Genomic DNA, 18,693 nt, shown 5'->3' with positions numbered 1-18,693 from the left:
TTATATTCTCACACACTCTCACGCTCTTGCACATGCTCTTGCACATATTCTCTCTCACACGCTCTCACAAACAGCCTCGCACACACATTCGCATGCACACCTACACACTCACGCACACTCTTCACACACATTCTCACGCCCACACATTCTCTCGCACTCTATAACTCGCACACAAACTCTCTCGCACACACACATACACTCTCATGCACGCTCTTCATACATTCTCACACACACTCATGCTCTCATTCTCACTCTCACACTTCACACATTCTCTCTCACTCACATCACGCTCACTCACGCTCGCACTCAGTCTTGCGCGCACACATACACTCTCGCACATATTCTCACTCACATTTTCTCGCACGTTTGCACACTTACACTTTCTCACACTCTCACATTCTCTCTCTCACACACCTTTTTTTTTCTCTCTCTCTTTATCTCTCTCGCACATGCTCACACTCTCTCAGCACAAATTAGTGGATGGTAATCTGAAAGACAAAGTGCTGATGGATTTTCCCCAACCTGACACCAGGGGCTTGAGCCAGTTGCAGCGTCCCTATTGCCTCCTCAGCTGAGATAGCTAACTCGCACTGACCAGAAATCGAACATGAGACCTTTCCATCTGTAGAGCCAGATGTTTTCCTTTCATGAGTTTTTCTTTTCTTTTGCTGTTGCTGTTCTGTTTGCTATCACTTCCCTCTCTAATTGTGAAGGCGACATGATTTCCCCAATCAGTGTGCAAGGCAAGACGCTATGCCTGTGAACAGCTGGCATCTCTCACTGATCAAACGCACTCCTGGTCAGTTGGCCAAGACGGTCAGAGCATCAGCGGTGACATTGAATGAGGTGTAACATTGGATAATAAAGGAATTCCACCGAGAAACCGCTGGGTCCATAAGGTTAGAGATAAAGGGACTGCTTCAGTTCATCCTCTGGCCTATGTGGGGAGGGGAACAGTCAGTTACTGCTTGAATTCATTATCAAGTAACAAAGACACAAATGTTATGTGTGGTTTGGGAAAAGGTTTAAAAAGTGAAATACCTTTTCTACCCAGTTGATGTGCTAATTATCAAGTGTTTTCCTTCTGTTAGATAAAGCTAAATGTTTTGTGAAGTTTATATTTTTTGAGCATTTCTTCCCACAAGTGTCCAATTCCAACTTGCACTGGTCCCAGGTGTGGGATTCTATCTGACACTGGCCCCAGATGTGGAATGCTGAATGACACTGGTCCCAGATACGAGTTTCTAATTGGCTGTGGCCCCAGCTGTGGGATTCTAATTGGCTGTGGCCCCAGCTGTGGGATTCTAATTGGCTCTGGCCCCAGCTGTGGGATTCTAATTGGCTGTGGCCCCAGCTGTGGGATTCTAATTGGCTCTGGCCCCAGCTGTGGGATTCTAATTGGCTCTGGCCCCAGCTGTGGGATTCTAATTGGCTCTGGCCCCAGCTGTGGGATTCTAATTGGCTCTGGCCCCAGATGTGGAATGCTAATTGGCTCTGGCCCCAGATGTGGAATGCTAATTGGCTCTGGCCCCATTCCTTATGATTCTTATTGGGTCTGGCCCCACATGTCCAATTCAAACTGGCACTGGCTCCAGATGTAGAATGCTCAAAGGCACTGGCCCCAGATGTTGAGTTGTAACTGGCAGCAGCATCAGATGTGAAATACTAACAGCTGGCCCCAGGTTCAAAATTCTAACTGATGTTATTGCCAGCTGCGGGGCTCCGGCCCGCACCGGCCCCGGCCGCGGGGCTCCGGCCCCGGCCGCGGGGCTCCGGCCCGCACCGGCCCTGGCCGCGGGGCTCCAGCCCGCACCGTCCCCGGCCGCGGGGCCCCGGCCCGCACCAGCCCCATCTGTGCTCAAGTATTGTTCTATAAGTGATCGACCAAGACAAATTCCATTTCAATAGCATGAGATTGATACTAGTGTATTGGAGATCACATGGGAAACGTAAATCAGTGGTGGTGCTCCTGAGACAGAACATTTTCAGTGAATTATTGGAGGTCCCCTGATCACTCAGTGGCCAAAGGCATCATTACTCTGCTACTGAGCCATACTGATCAGGAGATCACGGGTCCCATCCCCATTCTGTGCTCAGTTATCAGCACGGGTGCTACAGTTGGCCTCAGTGCCATGGGTTAGGGAGGGAAAATCCAGCCAAGGTTCCTGCTCCTGATCATTATCCAGTCACCCGGTCTCATTTGCATATGGCGTCTCCGCAGGAGAATAGCCTGCAAACAGTCACTATCTCTGCTCGCACATGAAGAATGTTGAGAAATACCCAAGTGTCTTCAGGGGGAAGGGAAAGAAAAGGTGTTACTGATCCTGCGGTTCAACAAGAATAATTCCAAGTGTGTGACCTTGTGTGAGTGGGATTGAGGATTGGTGGGTATCTGATTGATTGATTGATTCTTTCTCTGTTTATCTCCCTCCGGAAAGTGCGCCTGCGACAGGAAGAAAAACGGATACAAGAAGAATCAAATAAAGTGAAAGATCGAAAAAGGAAACGAGAAAAATATGCAGAGAAGGTAAGAAAACCTTCCCAGCTGATGAGATCCACAGCAGTGGGGAGTCTGAGAGAAGTGATACAGCAGGAGTAAATCCCCCCCACAGACTCAGAGAACACTTGGCCATCTTAGAGAGAAGGGCAACGGGTATCCTTCCCCACAGAGTTCCTGCAGAAGGCTGCAGATATTGGAGTTCTTTTGACACATGTTGTAACTAGTGGGATCCCTTCTGCAGTTCACCATTTGAGCGCTAAATGGAGCATCCTCCTCCTCTTTCTCCCCCCCCCCTCCCCCACCCCCCCAAATTGATTGGAAGCAGATAAATACAGTGCTGGGAGGTGGATTACACATCAGCGCACAGTCAGCCTGTGTGCACATGGCCTTTACTGAGGAGTTGATGGAGTGAAAGAGTAGTCTTTGTGAGTGGCAACTTAAGGAGGAGGAATTGGTGAATTTTTAAAGGTTTTTATTTCCCGTTCCTCCCCTTTTCCCCCTTCTCTTCCCCCCCCCCCCCCCCCCCCCACCCCCGGTACACACTTCCTGCTACCGAGCAGGAGCCCTCGCCGATTTTTCCATTTCATCCCACGGCTGCATTGGTCAAGTTTAGACCTCCTGCACCCTGTGCTGGGCAGTTCACCGGTTCAGCACAGATGGGGAGATTTTCAGATTAAAGGTTCCTATTGCCTAAAATGTGCCTCACGAGCCACTGCGTGTGGAAGGACGGTTGGATTGTTCTCACTGCAGTTGCAGCATTCTATCTGTGGCCTATACACTCGCCTCACCCTACCGCAGTTTCAGGCACTCACATGGCTTTGTCCTTCATCTGAACAACATCCCCATTTAAATGGCAGTCAGGTGTAGCCAAGAGGAGAAAGTGAGAGGTGGTGTGCGTGTCTTGACTCGTTCCTTCAGCCTGAAGAGTGGAGATATTTACTTTGTGTCAACATGAGATACAAACTATTTCAATCATATCTGGCAGCGACACAGATTAAACATTTTCTCTCTTACCCCTGTGCAGTAGAGGGAGTACTGCATCATGAGGTGCTGTCATTCGGATGGGACGTTAGCATGAGGCCCCGTTGCCTGTTCAACTGCATGATAAAGATCCTATGGCTCTATGGGAAGACCAGGGGGAGATCCCCCAGCCAACATTCCTCTTGACCAACACCACACAAACAGCTATTCACATGTTGCTGGATCCTTACTGTGCGCAAAGTGATCGCACTTTAAAAAATAATCCTTTTGACTGTGAAGCACTTTGGGACATCCTGAGGCAGGACCAGGGACTATTTCTTGTTTCATGTCACATCTTTAAAATAAGGCAGAAAGATCTTCCTCCAATTGCTACTTCCAGTGACATCATAAGCATGTTATTTTGGAAAACTTCTATGGGAAATATCAAATCTAGGGGATCTGTGTGCCGGAGGATGATGCTTAGTGACTGAGGCTTTGCTTCCACAATCTACTATGTCCAAGTCCCAGGCCCACTCCAAGCGGGTTTCCCACGCTGCGACTTTGCCTGTCACTAGAGCTAGCGGCACCGATAGGGCTACAACTGCAGCCTGATCAAACCACCGGTGGCCAGTGATCAGCATGGTGGGCATTGAATGCCCCAATATATTGGTAACTTCACAGGACACTGGAGAACATGCAGGGGGAGGGATGTGCTGCGAGGGCCCCATCAACACCTTTTCATCAGAGCTGGGATGCGCAAACGGTGCTGCTCTTTTACCCTAAACCCACCACAGAGACCCCCGTGGCACGCACGGACCCCCCCCCCCTCCCCGTGGCACGCACGGACCCCCCCCCCTCCCCGTGGCACGCACGGACCCCCCCCCCCTCCCCGTGGCACGCACGGACCCCCCCCCCCTCCCCGTGGCACGCACGGACCCCCCCCCTCCCCGTGGCACGCACGGACCCCTCCCCTCCCCGTGGCACGCACGGACCCCCTCCCCTCCCCGCGGCACGCACGGACTCCCCGCGGCACGCACGGACCCCCCACTCCCCGCGGCACGCACGGACCCCCCACTCCCCGCGGCACGCACGGACCCCCCACTCCCCGCGGCACGCACGGACCCCCACTCCCCGCGGCACGCACGGACCCCCACTCCCCGCGGCACGCACGGACCCCCACTCCCCGCGGCACGCACGGACCCCCACTCCCCGCGGCACGCACGGACCCCCACTCCCCGCGGCACGCACGGACCCCCACTCCCCGCGGCACGCACGGACCCCCACTCCCCGCGGCACGCACGGACCCCCACTCCCCGCGGCACGCACGGACCCCCACTCCCCGCGGCACGCACGGACCCCCACTCCCCGCGGCACGCACGGACCCCCACTCCCCGCGGCACGCACGGACCCCCACTCCCCGCGGCACGCACGGACCCCCACTCCCCGCGGCACGCACGGACCCCCACTCCCCGCGGCACGCACGGACCCCCACTCCCCGCGGCACGCACGGACCCCCACTCCCCGCGGCACGCACGGACCCCCACTCCCCGCGGCACGCACGGACCCCCACTCCCCGCGGCACGCACGGACCCCCACTCCCCGCGGCACGCACGGACCCCCACTCCCCGCGGCACGCACGGACCCCCACTCCCCGCGGCACGCACGGACCCCCACTCCCCGCGGCACGCACGGACCCCCACTCCCCGCGGCACGCACGGACCCCCACTCCCCGCGGCACGCACGGACCCCCACTCCCCGCGGCACGCACGGACCCCCACTCCCCGCGGCACGCACGACCCCCCCCTCCCACTCCCCGCGGCACGCACGACCTCCCCCCCCACTCCCCGCGGCACGCACGGACCCCCACTCCCCGCGGCACGCACGGACCCCCCCCCCCCCCCCCCTACCATGGCGCGCACGGATCCCTTTCTGGGACAGCAGGTGTCGTTGCTGAGTACAGTCTGTAGCCCAAGCAGCTGTGAGTGCAGTGATGATGTCTGTAATCCCCTGCCGATGATTTATTCATCACTGCTGCTGATCAGGTTACTAACATTAATAAAGCTGAGTGTCAGATCCATGCAGGCTCACTCCATCAGCCACAGCACAACTTCATTCTTCATGGGTTTACTGTTAAAGGAGGAAAACACGGTATAGATCAGTTACACACGCACAAGGTCACGTGCACATGTTCATACATTGTCATACGCACACACTCACATACACACACTTTCTCACACCCGCTCACGCACACCCGATCTCTCAGATTCTCAATCTCACTGTCTCACTCTCTCACTCACACACACACACTCTCTCTCTTGCTCGCTCACTCCCCCCCGGCGCTCGCTCGCACACGCTTGCTCTCTCAAACGTTAGTATAAGTGGATGGAAGAAAAGATGTTTTTCCAGCTGCCCTTTAAAGGTCCTGTTTAAGCCAGAGTGAGTTAGTTTCCACTGGTTATAAAAATCATATTCTTGTACTTATAAAGGTGATAAGGGATATCAGTACTACAGGATTTCAGGCATCCAGTGTCAGCTTCAAGGACTTACAGGGCAGGTACAGCACGGGTTAGATACAGAGTAAAGCTCCCCTTCTCCCTCCCCCAGATATGTAAACTAGCACTTGGGAGAGCTGGTGTTTGGGGGAAGCTCACTGGCAGCATCTGCATTTTCCTTTTTTGTGGACTTTTCCATATAAATTCTTGTGTCTGCATTTAGTAATGGAAACTGCCCGTGTACACTTGCCTTGCTGTAATTACACTCTGCCACCAGTGGAGGCGCTGCAGTGTCACTACTGCTGTCAGGGAGTGTCATTATAGCAAGGCAGGTTTACGCGGGCAGTTCCCATTATGAATGTGAACACGGATTTATAATGGAAATATAAAAATAAGAAAGAATGCATGACTTCTAAATGGTGACTGACTTTCATTTGGACACCCTGGTCCAAATTATCCCCCACCCTCTAACCCTGTTTCGCCTGTAGACTCCCAGTGTGCAAGGCCACAGGACATCGACTAGTCACCAGCCACCATTCAACAGCCCAGGAACTCCAATTCCAGCAGATATTTAGGGAGGGCAGATTGTGGAATGGGATCATACTTGCAGCTGTGCCTAGCACCAAACCAGAATTGGTGAACCCGGCTTCGGTTTCATGCTGCAGCTGCCGAGGGATTGGATGTTTGACGGATGTATGAATGTCTAATCAGCTCACCGGTACCACGTTGCTATAATTACCGTTGGCTGTATGTCGTGAGGTTAGGGACGGGTTGAAACACCACATTTTTTGATGCGTTCTATTTGCTTTCGACAGAAGAAGAAGGAAGATGGTGAGAATGCTGTGAAGAGGAGGAAAGAGGAGGGATGGAATATGTTAACACCCTCGTTAGCATCTGCTGATAACTCCAACATGTCCTCAGGAAACATGTCAGCAGATGGGGAGGAGTCTTTCATCAGTGTGGACTCGGCCATGCCCAGCCCTTACAGTGAGGTAATACAGCACACACAACAGAGGCCTCTAATGCGGGAGCTGAGCATAGATCAACACAGGGGCACAAGATCTAAAGCCAGCCAGGAGTCCACAGCTTCAAGATTCTCACTCACAATATTTGGGGTTGTCTGTTCCGTATCTAAGAGATAACGGGAATGCAGGCAGGAAAGTGGTGAAGCAGGATATACCTCTGGGTTCGGCCCTGCTTTTAGAGCAGTCAGCAAGAAGACTGGTGGGCATGTTGGCCATTGCACTGTGTCCCAAACAGGAGGAAGGAAACAGCAGCGCATGAAGCATAGGGACAGAGAGACAATCCACACCACTGCAGATGGGGGTCACCTGTCATCTCCCAGCTGATACCAGGCGCCTCCCCACACGGGGTGAGGGAATGTTATCGGAAGACGTCTTTAGTTCGTTCCTGCACACCCCCAGGTACCGCGTACAGCAAAATCGGATGGGGTATTGTGGGAGGGAGAATATCTGGGGAAAAATGAGTGTCCCGCAAAAAAATCCTAGTAAGTTAAAGCAATACTCCAGGATCAAAAAGTCCAGGAACCCCCATTAAAGGAATAGTAGTCCGGGATTAGTTAAAGAAGTATTCTGGGAGTAGGTAAAGGAATACATTCTGGGATTAGTTTAAGGAATAGTCCTGAATCAAAAAGTCTAATCACTTAAAGGCACAGTCTGGGATCAGATCTCCTGGATCAGTTAAAGGAACCGTCTGGCATCAGTTAAAAGAACTGGAAGAGAGACAGAGGTGAAGGAGAGAAACAAAATAAGAGAAGACAAAAATTAAGGAGGGAAAGACAGAAGGGAAGGCAGAAGGGGAATTTAGCGCTTCAGAAGTTGTTGCGTTAACTCCGATCGTGTCTCTGTCACGTACTCTGGTTCCATTAACATTTAACATTTTCTTTAGGGCAAAATGAAGCTGTCAGCTTGGGAGTTTCACTGGAGGGATAGTTGGAGAGCCCAAATTACACATCTGTGTGCACTGAGTGTGGGGTTAGCAAGCTGCATATTCAGCATCTACTGCTGATGGCTTAGAAATGAGACTGTTTAACCAAAACTTCACCTGGCTCATGCTTTCTTGTATTGGAAACAGACTCAATCTTTTTATCAAAAAGGCTTTTCAGACTGATATATTGTGACAGAAGGTTGGGAATTGAGACCAGCTTCATATGATAATAGATTAGATGTCGTTCTGTACATGATATTTTTTGACCCACCTGCGGAGAGACCCTGTGTGTCTGTCAGTGCAGAGTTTGGAGCTGAAAGTGCCAGTGTCATCAGCTCTGGCTCCTTTCAGTTAATAACTGATGCTGCAAATCCCTTGCTACTGACACACATGTACTTCTACATTACTGACACAGCATCCGACTCCTGCTCTGTTTTACCCATCTCATTGCCCAGTGTAAATGGTGCCGTGCAGGAACTCCAAGAAACAAGGAATGGATTGTCAGTTGCATGCGGTATTTAATTGGGATTTCGTGATGCACAGTGCACTGCTCTAAAAGGATGTAAGCTCCTAATATCACCTGTACTGTCCATCCCCACAGATATCTATGAGCAGTGAGCAGCACACAGGATCTATTGCACCTGATGAAAGCAGCAGCGACCTTGTGATTGTGGACGACCCAACATCAGCATCGCAGTCTAGAGCGACCAATTCCCCAGTCTCTGTTGCAGGCTCAACTTCAGACCATGTGAATGGTATGACATACAGACTGCTCCTGTTGCGTCGTGCAACCCATCCTTGAACCAAATGTGTGGCTGGGAACATAGCTGGGTTACTTGGAGTTGGTTGCTTTGTAACCTTGGATTAAAGTCGGATGTCGTTGCGTGACTTTGAGTCACCCGGGGCAGTGATCGTCACCCGTAATGTTTAATTGTCCAGTTTCCTGTTTGTTTTGTTGTACCACTCAAGCTTGTGACTATAAATAGAATTAGCAGCTGGGGATTAGTGGCAGGCAGGAGAACAATTCAGCTGTGATATCAGTCCAAAGTGTCAATTTGTAATCTTCCCCTCAGCATTTGGTGAATTGTTTTCACGTATCCTGCTGGTAATTCTGTACGTGTGCATATGTGTGTTTGTACATTTGTGTGTTGTGTGTCTGTATTTTTCTGTGTGTATTTGCGTCTGCGTGTGGTCTGTATGTCTGCTTGTGTCTGTATATCTCCCCGTGTGTGTCTGTGTATTTGTGTGTGTGTGTGTGTGTGTGTGTGTGTGTGTGTGCACACGCACAATTTTTCCACTCTGCTCCCCAAGCTCCCGACCTTCATGAACACAGTCGCTGTCAGTCCCACCCTGGGGTTCGTTTCTCTGAACTAAGAAACTGGATATTAGCAGGGTGCAATCGGTTAGTTTGTGTTTTTAACCCTTTGTCTCTCTAGTACTCCCCTGCCTTAGTTTCTATCCCATGTGCTCCGTGCCGCCTTCTACTGTTGCTCTCAGCATTGCCTCCGATGGTTATTGTGCTGTCGGAGTGGAAATGCCCCAGGACAGTGCAGTAAGTACTTGGAAACCGATCTTGGGGGGAGGGGTTACACTCTGTGCCTGCAAAGGTATGGGGTAATGGGAGTGTGTGGCTGGAGTCCATCCTGTGATTCTAGCTGTGGGTGGGTTGAGGCATTGATCAGTCTGTACAGTCGAGAAGCATCCTTTTACCACATCGAACCTCTCTTGAAACTGGGGCGATCAGCAGCCAGAAGGAGAGACTGGGCAAGTGTCTAATGGTGCAGATCTAACAGTGAACAAATGGACAGGGTGTATTCAGTGTGAGGCGGAGGGGTAGCTAATATTACATACAAAACGGAATCACCAACCCTTTCCTCCATCCCCTGGGGACTGATGGCTGTGCGTGTAGCTTCAGGTGCCTTGTAACAGGTTTTGGGCCATAGCTGGTGATTCCTCTTGACATTATGGGCACCGTGTCAGAGAGCGGCTGCAGTAGAACAGGCACCATGTTAGAATCAGGGACTGAGTTTTACATTTGTGATGATGCATTAATCTGTTTACTTTGCAGGTGTTTCACAAGACAAGTCTGGTTCTAGCCTTATAGGGAGGGGCCGAGGTCGTCCGAAAGGATCTGGGAGTACATCGAAGGGTTCGGGGAAAGGTCGAGGGCGCAAGTCCACTGGTGGCAGTGCTGCAGCAATGGCGGGAGCCAGGGCAGGTGCGGCAGCGGCTTCAGCTGCTGCATATGCCGCATACGGGTACAACGTGTCCAAAGGTAAGGAACAGGCCCAGCACCTGATGGGAGGGTTCTACGGTGCCTTGGCTCAGTGGTAGCTCTCTCCCTCTAATGGCTAAATACGGTGTCAGCCTTGGCTCAGTGGTAGCTCTCTTCCTCTAATGGCTAAATACAGTGCCAGCTTTGGCTCAGTGGTAGCTCTCTCCCTCTAATGGCTAAATACAGTGCCAGCTTTGGCTCAGTGGTAGCTCTCTCCCTCTAATGGCTAAATACGGTGTCAGCCTTGGCTCAGTGGTAGCTCTCTCCCTCTAATGGCTAAATACAGTGCCAGCTTTGGCTCAGTGGTAGCTCTCTCCCTCTAATGGCTAAATACGGTGTCAGCCTTGGCTCAGTGGTAGCTCTCTCCCTCTAATGGCTAAATACAGTGCCAGCCTTGGCTCAGTGGTAGCTCTCTCCCTCTAATGGCTAAATACAGTGCCAGCCTTGGCTCAGTGGTAGCTCTCTCCCTCTAATGGCTAAATACAGTGCCAGCTTTGGCTCAGTGGTAGCTCTCTTCCTCTAATGGCTAAATACAGTGCCAGCTTTGGCTCAGTGGTAGCTCTCTCCCTCTAATGGCTAAATACAGTGCCAGCTTTGGCTCAGTGGTAGCTCTCTTCCTCTAATGGCTAAATACAGTGCCAGCTTTGGCTCAGTGGTAGCTCTCTCCCTCTAATGGCTAAATACGGTGTCAGCCTTGGCTCAGTGGTAGCTCTCTTCCTCTAATGGCTAAATACAGTGCCAGCTTTGGCTCAGTGGTAGCTCTCTTCCTCTAATGGCTAAATACAGTGCCAGCTTTGGCTCAGTGGTAGCTCTCTTCCTCTAATGGCTAAATACAGTGCCAGCTTTGGCTCAGTGGTAGCTCTCTGCCTGTAATGATTAAATTAGCTTCAAGAGAAGTCTATTACTGTCATTAACGCTGGGTGTGTGCAGTTTTAATCCTATGTCCAATTCAACTGTGAAAAACAGCAAGAGCATTTTGAGCTGTACAACACACCAGCAAGTAGATTTATTTACCTAGGACAGGCGAATGAACCATAATGTATAACATAGTGCAGCATACATTGCTCTCCTTGGTACAGAAAATAATAAAGACGCCACATGCCTTCTCTCTAAATACAGACTTTAATCAGAAGCTTACTTGCCGTAGCTTCAATCTGGCCTACCTCCCTTGCTGGGCCAGAAACAGACACACAACCCTTCGGGTTAAATAACATTGAGGGATAGTAGACAACACTCAGATCAGGGACTGAGTGGCTCTGGGTCCTGTGTCATTCTTTGCTTCATAGACATAAAAAAGAATCAAAATAAAACTCATGAAACTATTCTGTCTCCTCTCCTCCTCCACCTCTACTAAGTTCGTGTCTGGTGTATTTAATTCTCTGACTGTTTCTGTACTTGGATTGACTCGTCCTCTCCCTGCGCTGAACTTCTTTCAATTAGTGAAAGTTGACTGGAAACTAGTTTGAAATTCGCATTTTTGTTCAGCCTATGATGGTATTTTATTGAGAAGTTGGACCTGATCACGTCATGAATGATGGGTCTTTCTTTAACATGAGGGAGGTGGATTAACCAGACCAGGTAACCCAGCGGCAGGTTGATTGAAACGGAAACTCGCCCGCTGTATGAGGGTAGGTGGACAATCAGTTCCACCCCTCCTGATAGTTCTGCTTCCTTACTTTGTGAAGTAAAACAAGCTGATTACTGAATGGCCATTCTTTCCATCAAAAATGGCTGACAGAATCAAGCTGGCTTATATTTATTGTAAATTAAAGTGCTGTTCATTAAGCTCGGTTCATCTATTTTTTTTCTCCTGTTTTACTGAGGGTGAGGTTGAACACAGTGTGTTATTAATTATTCAGAGCCTAAATCAAGCACTTGCTATTTTCAGCCCTTTGTCTGTAATTACCAATAGAAATCCAAATTGGGAGCCTGGATGCTGCAGGATGTCTCCCGTCGCCCCACGGGACCTGGGTTCAAACCCAGTCTAAACCCACGGCATGAAACTTTCCCCTCTCTGCTGGCTGTAAGGGTCCCACGTGAAATGAGCTAGAACAGTGGAACATTCTGCTGGGCAGTTTGAACCTGGTTCACACAAGCACAAAGGAAAATTTATCTGTATCTAACCCATGCTGTACCTGCCCTGGGAGTGTTTGATGGGACAGTGTAGAGGGAGCTTTACTCTGTATCTAACCCATGCTGTACCTGCCCTGGGAGTGTTTGATGGGACAGTGTAGAGGGAGCTTTACTCTGTATCTAACCCATGCTGTACCTGCCCTGGGAGTGTTTGATGGGACAGTGTAGAGGGAGCTTTACTCTGTACCTAACCCATTCTGTACCTGCCCTGGGAGTGTTTAATGGGACAGTGTAGAGGGAGCTTTACTCTGTATCTAACCCGTGCTGTACCTGCCCTGGGAGTGTTTGATGGGACAGTGTAGAGGGAGCTTTACTCTGTATCTAACCCGTGCCGTACCTGCCCTGGAAGTGTTTGATGGGACAGTGTAGAGGGAGCTTTACTCTGTATCTAACCCGTGCTGTACCTGCCCTGGGAGTGTTTGATGGGACAGTGTAGAGGGAGCTTTACTCTGTATCTAACCCGTGCTGTTCCTGCCCTGGGAGTGTTTGATGGGACAGTGTAGAGGGAGCTTTACTCTGTATCTAACCCATGCCGTACCTGCCCTGGAAGTGTTTGATGGGACAGTGTAGAGGGAGCTTTACTCTGTATCTAACCCGTGCAGTTCCTGCCCTGGGAGTGTTTGATGGGACAGTGTAGAGGGAACTTTACTCTGTATCCAATCCGTGTTGTACCTGCCCTGGGAGTGTTTGGTGGGACAGTGTAGAGGGAGCTTTACTCTGTATCTAACCCGTGCCGTACCTGCCCTGGGAGTGTTTGATGGGACAGTGTAGAGGGAACTTTACTCTGTATCCAATCCGTGTTGTACCTGCCCTGGGAGTGTTTGATGGGACAGTGTAGAGGGAACTTTACTCTGTATCCAATCCGTGTTGTACCTGCCCTGGGAGTGTTTGATGGCAGCACTCAATTGCCAGCCCTAATACCCCTCATTTTGGTGAGTGAACTATTGCTGCAGTGTAATAGTGTTGATATTTTGGATTGTGTATGTTGAAAGTTTTCCTCTTTTCTCTTTGATCTCCAGGCATCGCAGGAAGTGACCCTGGGCAGTCACCCCTCCCCCGGCCGGCCAGCACCTTCGGAATGATGAGCACCTCCCCCTTGGGCTCTCCTCACAGCCTGTCGAACAGCGTCCCAGGAACACCACAGACCCCGACTGACACTAGCACGCCTTCTCCATCCCCCAGCAAGAAGGCCAGCAGAGGCCTGGTTCAGCCCCCGGCAGTAGGGGGCCGGTAACCACGAACAGTACTGCTGTAGGAGGGGGGAGCGAACGGGGAACGACTGCAGAGTGGGTCGGGGGGAGGGAGGCGAAGTCGTAAGACTTTCATACTTAAGGGTTTAGAGTTTGTTTAAAAAGCCTACTAAGTGAAATCATGGAGAAGCCTTTTCCCTCTGAATGACGTGTACATAATGTTTACCAGGAGAGCACAGAATCCTCGTTTGTTTTTTTTTGAATGTGCTATTTTTTTATAGATGAACTTGTAAATATGTACAAAAAAAGGAAAAAAATCAAACAGAAACTGCTATCTTTTACTAACCTGACAGAGACTGGTGAGAATCCAGCCGAGTGATGAATAGTAATTTTATGGAGAGATTGTATGCGTGTGAATTTTTACTAGTTTCCAGTGCTGAGAGGTAAACATTCTGAAGTCCTTGTGTTTTAATTTGCAGAGGCGGAAGCCATTTCCCCTTGAGAACAGAAACAGCATTCAGCCTCCCGTGCCCTCCTCCATGCCTCTGCCATCCCCATACCACTGTTAGATTCGCACCAGTCAGCCGCCTGCTCAATAGCTGCGCTGTCCCCAGACCGACCGGGAGAAGCCTCATCATCCGAACGCAAGTCCGAGCCTGCTGAGTGTTGGCAGTCAGTGCAATGCTGTTGGTACACATCGAGGCATCCTGTCTGTTCACACACCCATTGGTGCTGATTTAAACACCCTGGGAATCAGTTAATGCTGAAGAGTAAAATCCTGACTGTTGGAAATACTCAGCAGGCCTATCAGCCGATGGACGGGAGAGGGCAAGTGGTCTGTCCTTTCTCTTCCAGATACTGACAGACCCGCTGCGTGTTTCCAGCTCTCTCAGTCAAAATACAGAACACGCCACATGTAGCACAGGGTTACTGCTGTGCGACTGCAGCTATGGGACAGAAACCAGCACAGCCCAGCCACCACCAATACACAGGGAGAATGCAGAGTGGGGCAAGGGGCGGGGGGGAATCTGCAACATTCACAGGATACACTACGTATCCCCCTGTTCCCAGCACAGGTAATAATAACACACAATGTCCCCAGGGGACTGTGAGGATACCCCAACCTCTGAAATAAAGGCTGTAATGATATAGAAACACTCTGCACAGGATGTTAACTGTGCTGCTGTGCCTGAAATGTGAAGAGTTTTTGTGACATTTTAAGGAGACATTCCATGAGGTGCTATTCCTAATCTGTAGTGACCGGCACTGTGCTGCTCCCTGGTATTCTGACACACTATATCGTTGGAAGGGGAGGACTTGAATTGATTCTTGCAGTTCACCCCACAAGTTCCCAAACTATCCTCCCTGCTATCAAGAGGAGGTGCTGAAAAGAGCCCAGTTGTGTACAGACAACACTGTGTCACTTCACTACAGCTCCAGATGTGTACAGACAGCGCTGTGTCACTTCACTACAGCTCCAGATGTGTAGACAGCGCTGTGTCACTTCACTACAGCTCCAGATGTGTAGACAGCGCTGTGTCACTTCACTACAGCTCCAGATGTGTAGACAGCACTGTGTCACTTCACTGCAGCTCCAGATGTGTAGACAGCGCTGTGACACTTCACTGTAGCTCCAGTTCTGTACAGACAGCGCTGTGTCACTTCACTGTAGCTCCAGTTCTGTACAGACAGCGCTGTGACACTTCACTGTAGCTCCAGTTCTGTACAGACAGCGCTGTGTCACTTCACTGTAGCTCCAGTTCTGTACAGACAGCGCTGTGACACTTCACTGTAGCTCCAGTTCTGTACAGACAGCGCTGTGTCATTTCACTGCAGCTCCAGTTCTGTACAGACAGCGCTGTGACACTTCACTGTAGCTCCAGTTCTGTACAGACAGCGCTGTGTCACTTCACTGTAGCTCCAGTTCTGTACAGACAGCGCTGTGTCACTTCACTGTAGCTCCAGTTCTGTACAGACAGCGCTGTGTCACTTCACTGTAGCTCCAGTTCTGTACAGACAGCGCTGTGACACTTTACTGTAGCTCTGGTTGAAATGCTAGCACCAGCACAGATGTGATGGGCTGAGTGACTTCCTGTGATCACTGCTAACTGCACAGGACCTGTGTTCCTTTTCTAACAGTTTAATATTTAGGAACTCATCAATCTCGTGTTCCTAGTCAGAATTCAAACTAAATAAACACGCCAGTCACTGCACTAGAATAGTGAATGTGGCCCCACCTCACTACTTCCTTACTTTTCCCTGCTCTCCCGCCCCCCCCTTTCATGATTGCCCAATCCAATCCCAGCTGAGCCTGTCTATCTGATGTGAGGTATGGAGTACAGAGGCATGGAATGACTCTCCTGAAACCTGTCCTCTGTTTAAACATTCAACCAGAACCCTGGGAACCTCCCATTGAGTGGAGCAAAAGGGGACAAAGGAAGGAGGAGAAAATAACTTACAAATTTGGGGGCTGATTATAAAAAATTAAATGCATTGTAAACGAGAGGAAAATACACATTATTTTAAATAGTGAAAACAAGAGAAAGTTTTTAACAGATTCTGATTTGTATAAAGGTTAAAATCCGGAGTTTTGCATCTGTAGTTATTGCTGCTCCTCAGTTGAACCCACTGTCCTCTCCCTGTGCTTCCAGGCTTGGTGTCGCCTTTCATCCCTGATTCACTGGCTGGCTAGTTTTTCCATCCAAGTGAATGGATCTGTTGAAAGATTCCATGTATAATTTAGGAGACATCGTTCTGCTTGTATGGGCTGCTCCACGAGACACTGTGTGAACAGCCACTCGCCCCCATACAATAGATCTCTAGTCACTGACTGTGTGGGCTGCTCCACGAGACACTGTGTGAACAGCCTCACCCCCATACAACAAATCTCCAGTCACTGACTGTATGGACTGTTCCGTGAGACACTGTGTGAACGGCCTCACCCCCATACAACAAATCTCCAGTCACTTACTAACCAGCAGAACGAACTCTGACACACAGCAGTGCTGCAGTTGCTTGTCTAAACTCCGGACAGCAGAAATGATCCATTTGAAGGCGGCTGTTGTTAACTTTGAAAAATCCAGAGTGTAGGTGGCGGTGTAAGGCTCAAATCACGTCCTTCGCAACCTTGTGCTTGCCCGTTGCATTGTATGCCTAGTCAGTGCACTTACCCACTGGCTGCGCTCACACTCACACAGGCCTCGAGCTCGAGCTCCGAGCCTCCACAGTAAGACGAAATAGGCACGATCTGCACATCTTCCTTTTGGCCAAGTATAGAATGGTGCCTGTTTCAGATGCTGTGTGTTGGCTGGGGTGGGGGGTTGGTGGTCTGACCTGGGATCCTCGGGACCTGCTTCAACTGGCCGCACTCAGCTCCCTGAAGTCCAAACACACACATTTCTATTTGTTCGTATTTTTGAACAGACTGAGCGACAGTTTCAAACTCATTCCCCAATTTGAAATGGTTCATAAGTTGTAAACCCAAGCAGAGCTCCGGGTACTTTTTATTCAGTACTGGGCTTTACGGAGGCTTGACTTGTATCCCCAGGGAGTGGGATGGGAAAGGTTTGAGGAGGATGCATGGAGGAGGAGGCCCGGGTGGTTAAATGTACAATGTATGCAATACCAGTTCACTGAATCAGTTTCTTCCCCTACCCACCCTGACAGTACGGGCTGGTTAACTGATTTATTTTACTGCAACACCCTAACTCAACACAATCAGTTAATGAAATCAGTCACAATTTATGTTCAACCTTAGCAAAAATGATTCAGGTACAAACCGTGTCAGAATAAAATCAAAGTGTCTAAAGAACTGCTGGTGTTGGTGTTTCTTGGTGTAAGCTTGGTTGCGATGTGAAGAGCTTTAACAGTTCTTGCAGTGGCTCTTGTTGGGAAAGGAAGCCTGTAAGTGGGCCATACAGACCAGGGCTTGCCCAGGTTTGATCCTCGGTCCATTTCTACATTGACTGGGCTCAGCTGGGATAGCAGGAGGGGATGCAACAATTGGGCTAGGTGCACTAGGCTTAAGCGGTCTGTCAGGGTTCCCGAGCCTATCCCTGTCCCAGTGACCCCTGCTGGAAAGTACCTGCAGGTGGGTGCCAGTTGTGGAATGAAGCAGGTTCATCCGTGTTGCTCCTACAGTTGAACAGCCTGCGAATAGTCACATTCTAAGCTCGCACTTGAACAATGGCCACTTGGCTGAAGTACTTGATGGAATCAGATGCCTCACCAAGGAGAGGGAGTACAATGTGAGGTTAAGTCTAACAGTTGTGTATAATATGAGGGAGAGGATGAGTGTAACAGCTGTATATAATGTGAGAGGGGGGTGAGTCGAACAGTTGTAAATAATGAGGGGGCGAGTCGAACAGCTGTATATAATGTGAGGGAGGGGATGGGTCTGTAACAGCTGTATATAATGTGAGGGAGGGGACGGGTCTGTAACAGCTGTATATAATGTGAGGGAGGGGACAGGTCTGTAACAACTGTATATAATGTGAGGGGGGAGATGAATCTAACAGTTGTACATAATATGAGGGAGAGGATGAATATTACGTAAGGTGAGGGAGGGGAGAGGGTGGTTCTGTAACAGCTATATATAACGTGAGTAGTGGGTATAAAATGTGAGGGAGGGGATGCGTCTGTAACAGTTGTATATAATGCGAGGAGTGGAATGAGTATGTAACAGCTGTATATAATGTGAGGGAGGAGGGAGAGAGTCTTTCCTTTATTAGCCGAGCCATTGAACATAAGAGCAGGGAGGTTTTGCTAGAACTGTATAAAGCACTAGTTAGGTCACAGCTTGAGTATTGCGTACAGTTCTGGTCACCACATTACAGGAAGGATGTAATTGCACTAGAGAGGGTACAGAGGAGATTTACAAGGATGTTGCCAGGACTGGAGAATTTTAGTTATAAGGAAAGATTGGATAGGCTGGGATTGTTTTCTTTGGAACAGAGGAGGCTAAGGGGTGATTTAATTGAGGTGTACAAAATTATGAGGGGCCTAGATAGAGTGGATAGGAAGGACCTATTTCCCTTAGCAGAGGGGTCAATAACCAGGGGGCATAGATTTGAAGTAATTGCTGGAAGGATTAGAGGGGAGCAGAGGAAAAGTTTTCCACCCAGAGAATGGTGGAGGTCTGGAACTCACTGACTGAAAGGGTGGTAGAGGCAGAAACCCTCATCACATTTAAAAAGT

At 50.0% G+C, this 18,693-nt stretch overlaps 1 protein-coding gene across 2 annotated transcripts in view; it reads left to right on the top strand.

The window, feature by feature from the left end:
- Positions 1-17,308, top strand: part of ino80 (INO80 complex ATPase subunit) — a 216,394-nt gene extending 199,086 nt beyond the window's left edge. For both annotated transcript variants that reach the window (XM_067991159.1, XM_067991158.1), the window contains exons 32-36: positions 2,439-2,527; positions 6,768-6,944; positions 8,501-8,654; positions 9,968-10,174; positions 13,327-17,308. In XM_067991159.1, the coding sequence (XP_067847260.1) occupies positions 2,439-2,527; positions 6,768-6,944; positions 8,501-8,654; positions 9,968-10,174; positions 13,327-13,541 (842 nt within the window). In that variant the 3' untranslated portion in view covers positions 13,542-17,308. The remainder of the gene's footprint in view (positions 1-2,438; positions 2,528-6,767; positions 6,945-8,500; positions 8,655-9,967; positions 10,175-13,326) is intronic.
- The last annotated feature ends 1,385 nt before the right edge of the window (positions 17,309-18,693 follow it).

The sequence above is a fragment of the Heptranchias perlo genome, chromosome 10 (assembly GCF_035084215.1).
Source record: "Heptranchias perlo isolate sHepPer1 chromosome 10, sHepPer1.hap1, whole genome shotgun sequence".
NCBI lineage: Eukaryota > Metazoa > Chordata > Chondrichthyes > Hexanchiformes > Hexanchidae > Heptranchias > Heptranchias perlo.
Note: the sequence above shows the minus strand (reverse complement) of the source record. Positions and strands in the feature narration are given on the sequence as shown.